Here is a 5701-nt window from a genome sequence, read left to right as displayed (position 1 = left end):
AGAGTCAAGGAGTCTGTTGGTATGTTTTATAGATGAGTTAGGAGTCTTGGGGTTAACTATGGAACAAAGGAAAAAGTTGCTGAAATTATGCTAGCTTGCTGCCAAACTGTTGCTCGAACGTCCAAAACAGTAACATTGTTGCTAGCTTGCCGCCTGCCTATCACTCGAGCGGAACATTTGTGGCTCACCTGTTGCTAGGCTCTCAATCTAGTAATAGTATTTCCCAAAAAATCCTAATTCGTATTTTTCAAAAGTTTTATCTGGCCTATACTACCTCTCTAGTATATGTACCCACGCCCTACTTCGTGAAATGGGGGGTTAATCATTATATTCTATCTTCACAACATTCTTAGGAGAGAAAACAACCATTCCACATGTTGAGATCAATCAACCACAACTTGGGAAAAACATCAAAATCACATAATCCAAACACCCACTTCCTAAATATAATTAGGAAGGTACTTTTTCAATAGCTTTCAAAAGTTTTTGAAGATTGATGGAGGTTTAACTAGAAGCAATGTGTTTTTAGTGATCCATAGGAGATAAACAATTCCAAAAGATTGGGAACATATGTAAGTGAAGTACATTTTAGAGGATCTTGGAGATTGTAGGAATTAGATTAGCGAGACTAGTAGATTTTCTAGGCTGGATCATATTGTAAGTTCTCATTGTATATAGTGGAAGTATTGGCTTGGTCCCATAGTTTTTAATCCTTGAAAGATTTTCTCCATCAACAAATTCAATGTTATTTACTACGTTACTGACTATTGTAGCAATTCAACATAGGATAAAATTGAATTGATTGAGTAAACAGCTAGAACAATGAGAAAGTGACTCGTTGCTTTTAAGTAATAATTTTTATTCCGTGGTGTTCACCTATTCACCTCCCTCTAGGTGATTTTAGGGTCGAACTTCATTATTTCAATTTTTATCCTACTTATTAGGCTGCCCTTTAGGGGTTTGATTAGGCCTGTACAATATACTATTACATACCAAACACATTAGTGCAGAAGAATTGCACCAGTGTCTCCGATCTATTGCTCTAATAGCCAGTTGATTATCAAGTTCTTGTTATGGTTGCACGTCAATTTTCAATAAGATGAAAGGTTAGAATCACTGTTTAATCGTCATGTGGCTCTATTATGCTTATATTTATAAAGCTAGATTTTACTTTTCAACTTGAGTTTATATCAAAGAAATCGAAATGAGCCATATTTCCATGAGGTCTACGTTTCAATTTTATGGATTGGGGACTGATTGTGTTAATCTAACAAAAGATTGAAGACCAACTTGCTCCTTTTGAAAGGTTGAGGACCTACTGCTGTTAAAGCAATAGATTAATGATCATTAGTCCAATTCTTCCTTCAGGGTATTTTTAAGGTCTAAGTGCTGTAATAAACCATGATTTCAAATCTTTCACGTATGCTTTGAAATTCCGACTGCCAGAAGAGAATATATATTCTTACTAGAAGAATATGACAGAGGATAATAATTTCTTACCAGAAATGAGTTTCCAGTAATTAGTCCATTTAGTTATTACAGTTACCTTCATGCTATTTATGATTATTGCCTGGTTTGCAAATAGATTTAAAATACTTCAGAACATGACTCTTGGGGACCAGTGTTCCTCCATGATTTGTTTATAGATTATGACTCCCAAAACTCCATTTTTGCCCACAACTACCACCAGGTCCACCAGAATATACTAATACAAACAAATTCCTCCATGAGAAAATACAATCACAAGCACACAAGGGTTATATCTAATGTAGTATTAAGAATCCACAAGAAGCGTCTATAGATTTAGCATAAAGGGGAATGTGAACGGACAATCTCTATTCTTTGTCAACGATATACGTGAAATGCATAAATACAGATATGTAATAATTCCGTTTATCTGTCGAAAGATTAAAATCCATACAAGAATTTAGAGAATATCAACAAAAAAATTAAAAATGCATGAACAATATGATCCTTAAGGATCAAGTTAAATGAATCAAGCATTTAGCAACCAACAACAACATATACGATAACAAGGCAGAGTTGCAAATAAAACTAAAGCTGCTGTTTGATATCTTCATTGCAGCAAGGGAGAGTTCATCACATGAAAAAACTAACAAAAGTTTGTCAAAATCTGAACATTCTCTTCTATTCATTTTTGTGTGATTGGTTCAAGATCCTTCAGTAGTCCAACTACCTGTTGCATACTGGGCCGCTTTGAAGGAAGTTCAGCTGTGCATAGATATCCAATCTTCAAGGCCTCAACTATTTGTTCCTCTGGTCCTGTTCCACGAATTTTGGGATCAATAGCTTGTGATGCATGATTCGTCCTTACTAGACCTCTCACCCAACTTATTAAAGATGCTTCCTTTTCATCTGGATAATCATCTTCAACAGGCTTTTTCCCTGTAATTAGTTCAAAAAGAATTACTCCAAATCCATAAACATCAGATTTTGGTGATGGGTCCTTTAGGGAGCTGGTTTCTGGCTGAAGAAATTCCGGTGGCACATACCCTGGTGAACCACCGGCTATCTCGGAGTCAGGCTCATTCCCGAAAATTCTAGCGAGTCCAAAGTCTGAAATTCGTGGTTCCAAGTTTGAGTCGAGATAAACACTGCTTGCTTTGACATCTTTGTGTATAATTGGAGGCGAGCAGCCATGATGAAGAAATGCTAGTGCACGAGCTGTGCCAAGTGCAATTTTGTGCCTAAATCTCCAAGTTATTAGTGATCCTTTTGTCCCAACATTTTGTATCCCATTATTTTCATCTTCTTCCCAAGTGTCATTGGTCCAGTCTTCTGTAGTTTGAACACCAAGTGGTAAATCGTACAGCAAGTTTTGTAGATTTCCATTTTCCATGTACTCATAAATCGCAATCCTCTGCTCTCCAGCCAAGCAATATCCAGTTAGAGGAACAAGATTAGGATGTTTTATTCGACCAAGATACTCAAGCTCTCTTGCAGCTTCATCATCAGTTATAATCGAACCATGGACTAGAACTGTAACAGCCACATGAACTCCTCCCGGTAATAGTCCACCATAAACCGGCCCAAATCTCCCTTCAGCCAACAACGAGCCCCGATCAAAGTGACAAGTTGCAGTCAAGAGGTCTGCAAATGTAAAATTAAGCAACGGCTTTTCAAAGATTACAACTGGAACAGACGTTGCTTGCTTAACATCAGCTACCCAAGTGGTTGAATCAGTCTGGAACGAGAAGGGTCCCGAGATAGTTTGTTCTTCTTTATAGGAATTCTGTTTCACTGTCCAATTTCTGGTTTTTCTTCGACATCCAAAGGCTAAAAAGAGCAACCCCACAAGCAGAGAAACCATTGAGAGGGTAAGAGCCAGGGCAAGCTTTAGTCCCCTATGCTTCTGAGATTTCCTTTTAAAGAAGGCTGGGTTTGCAGCAATAGGGCAGCTGTTCATCGACCCAATGAAAGCGGATTGGAGGGTTTCAGATGGAATTTGTGAACCACAAAAGCTTAGGTTGTTATAAGAGAAATTAAACCTCTCCATCTCTCGGAGTCCTCCTAAAAGCATCAATGGGATGTCTCCGGTTAAATTGTTGTAAGAAACATCAAGAACTAGAAGGTTCTTGATACCGAAAGGAGGAATATGGTTTCTCAAATGGTTTTTTGAAAGATCAAGGGTTTTCAAACTACTCAAATATGAGATATTACTCGGAATTTCACCAATCAAATTAGTACTAGACAAATTTAGATACTCTAAATTGAAGAGCATATTAATTGACAAAAATTGTTGTTTGGTGAATCTGTTTTGAGCAAGATTAAGGTATTTGAGATTAGGAGCATAAATCAAGCCACTGAAAAACTTTCCACTAAGCTGATTACCAGATAAATCCAAGTAAACCAACTTGGACCAATTGAAGGTGGAACTGAAATTTACCTCAGCAATGTGGCCTTGAAATTGGTTTCTGCTCAAATCAATCACCTCCAGAGGCCCTTCAAAGACATCAACAACTGAACCCTTAAAAAGATTACCTGAAATATTAAGATATCTGATAAATTTCATCCCCAAAAAATTCGTATCTCGGCCCTCAATCTCATTAACAGCCAGGTTCAAGAATTCCAGCTTCGTCAATGCAGCACCAAAATCACGAGGAAGAGAGCCATTGAGCTTGTTCTTGGAAAGATCAATGGAAACCAAGGATCTGCATTGTGAGATCCCCAAAGGAATGGTTGAGTCAAATCCATTCTGACTGAGATTGAGAACTTGCAAGCTGACTAGAGAGCTTATTGCTTCAGGGATACTCCCAGAGAAATTGTTGAAAGAGAGATCCAAACTTTGGAGTCGACCAAAATTGCCCATGCTACTAGGGAGATTTCCAGAAAATTGGTTAAAGGAGAGATTAAGATTCTTCAGTGTACCCAAACTCCAGAAATCAGATGGCAAAGCAGTGATTTTGTTACTACTCAGATCCAAAGTTTCAAGCTTTGTCAATTTCCCGATTGTGTTGTCAGGAATCACACCAGACAAACCGAAACTAGTTGCTTCCAATTTCACAACATTCTCTCTTTTGGTATCGCAAGACACACCCCTCCATGAACAAAAAGGGCCAGAAAAGTTATAATCTTTGGAAGAATTTGAGTACATTTTTTGCAAGAAATCAAAGATAAATGACCCATCTGTATTGGGTTGTTCAGAAACCAAAGGCTTAAAGAACAGCGTTAGAAGCAAAAAAGAACCAAGAAAACCAAATCCCATTTTTGGATTAGGCCAAAAATAGCAGAAAGAACAAAAAAGAAACAGTACCTAACCCCCTCCAAGACCAACTACCCCAAAACCCTTTTCTCTCTGACCTTTAATTCAACCAATTTTGTATCATAAATGTTTCTGCGGCTACTTTTGGCTTCTGCGAGGCGGCAACACCAATAATTCCATAAATCTATAAACAAAACCACCACCACCACCGTAGAACAATAACTTTCACCTTTCAACAAACTATTAAAAAATAGTTTGCTTTGCTTTCAGTACCCCAGAAACTGAAAATAGCAAGTATACAGCAGTAAACAGGCTATGCGCATGAAACCTGCTACTGAAAAACAAATAAAATTGTGGGAGACAATAGAAATTTTCAATGTTTGCCCTTTCAGGTTCTAATGAACTGTCACTGCAATTGTTTTATATTTGTTTGTTAAGTTACTCACACAATCAGAAAATGCAAACTTACGGCAAACGAAACTCTTCTAAACAAAAAGGGCAGGTTACAGATATGGGGAGGAGTGAGTGAGGGATTAATGTTTAAATTGTTTGTGTTTCTTAAAAATAAAATAAACAGACAGTACACACACAGTGGTCAGAATTTGGGCTTCATAAATGTCAAAGATATTGGCACTGTTTTGGGGTTGGTGAATTAATCAGTGGGCTGTTGGGTGGAATTCAATGATTTTGCATTTCACTTTCACTGTTTATTTATTTATTTATTTATTTTTTTGACTTTTTCTCACAATCGATTCTATGCTAAAAGTATTCCAAATTAATGTAATTAAAGGAATATAAATTTGCCCCAATTTGATTTAGTTAAAAATTATATTTTTAATAAAGTTTAATAGAAATTGACGAAATATACAGAGCCTATTTAGGAGTGATTTTTATAATTGATTTTTTGATCGTTAGCAGAAAAGTGGAGTCCATCTGTGAGAAAAGAAGTTAAATATGACAATTGAAATAGTGAAATAA

The 5701-nt window shown here is 36.8% G+C and overlaps 1 protein-coding gene across 1 annotated transcript; it reads right to left on the bottom strand.

Moving 5' to 3' along the window:
* Window positions 1–1875: 1875 nt before the first annotated feature.
* Window positions 1876–5308, bottom strand: LOC111403777 (probable LRR receptor-like serine/threonine-protein kinase At2g24230). The gene has a single exon (XM_023032398.1). The coding sequence runs from the start codon at window positions 4724–4726 to the stop codon at window positions 2153–2155; it is 2574 nt and encodes an 857-aa protein (XP_022888166.1). The 5' UTR covers window positions 4727–5308; the 3' UTR covers window positions 1876–2152.
* Window positions 5309–5701: the final 393 nt, after the last annotated feature.

The sequence above is a fragment of the Olea europaea genome, chromosome 11 (assembly GCF_002742605.1).
Source record: "Olea europaea var. sylvestris chromosome 11, O_europaea_v1, whole genome shotgun sequence".
NCBI lineage: Eukaryota > Viridiplantae > Streptophyta > Magnoliopsida > Lamiales > Oleaceae > Olea > Olea europaea.
Note: the sequence above shows the minus strand (reverse complement) of the source record. Positions and strands in the feature narration are given on the sequence as shown.

Coding starts and splice junctions, on each gene's coding strand:
- LOC111403777 (XM_023032398.1), bottom strand. CDS start 4,726: ATGGGATTTGGTTTTCTTGGTTCTTTTTTGCTTCTAACGCTGTTCTTT.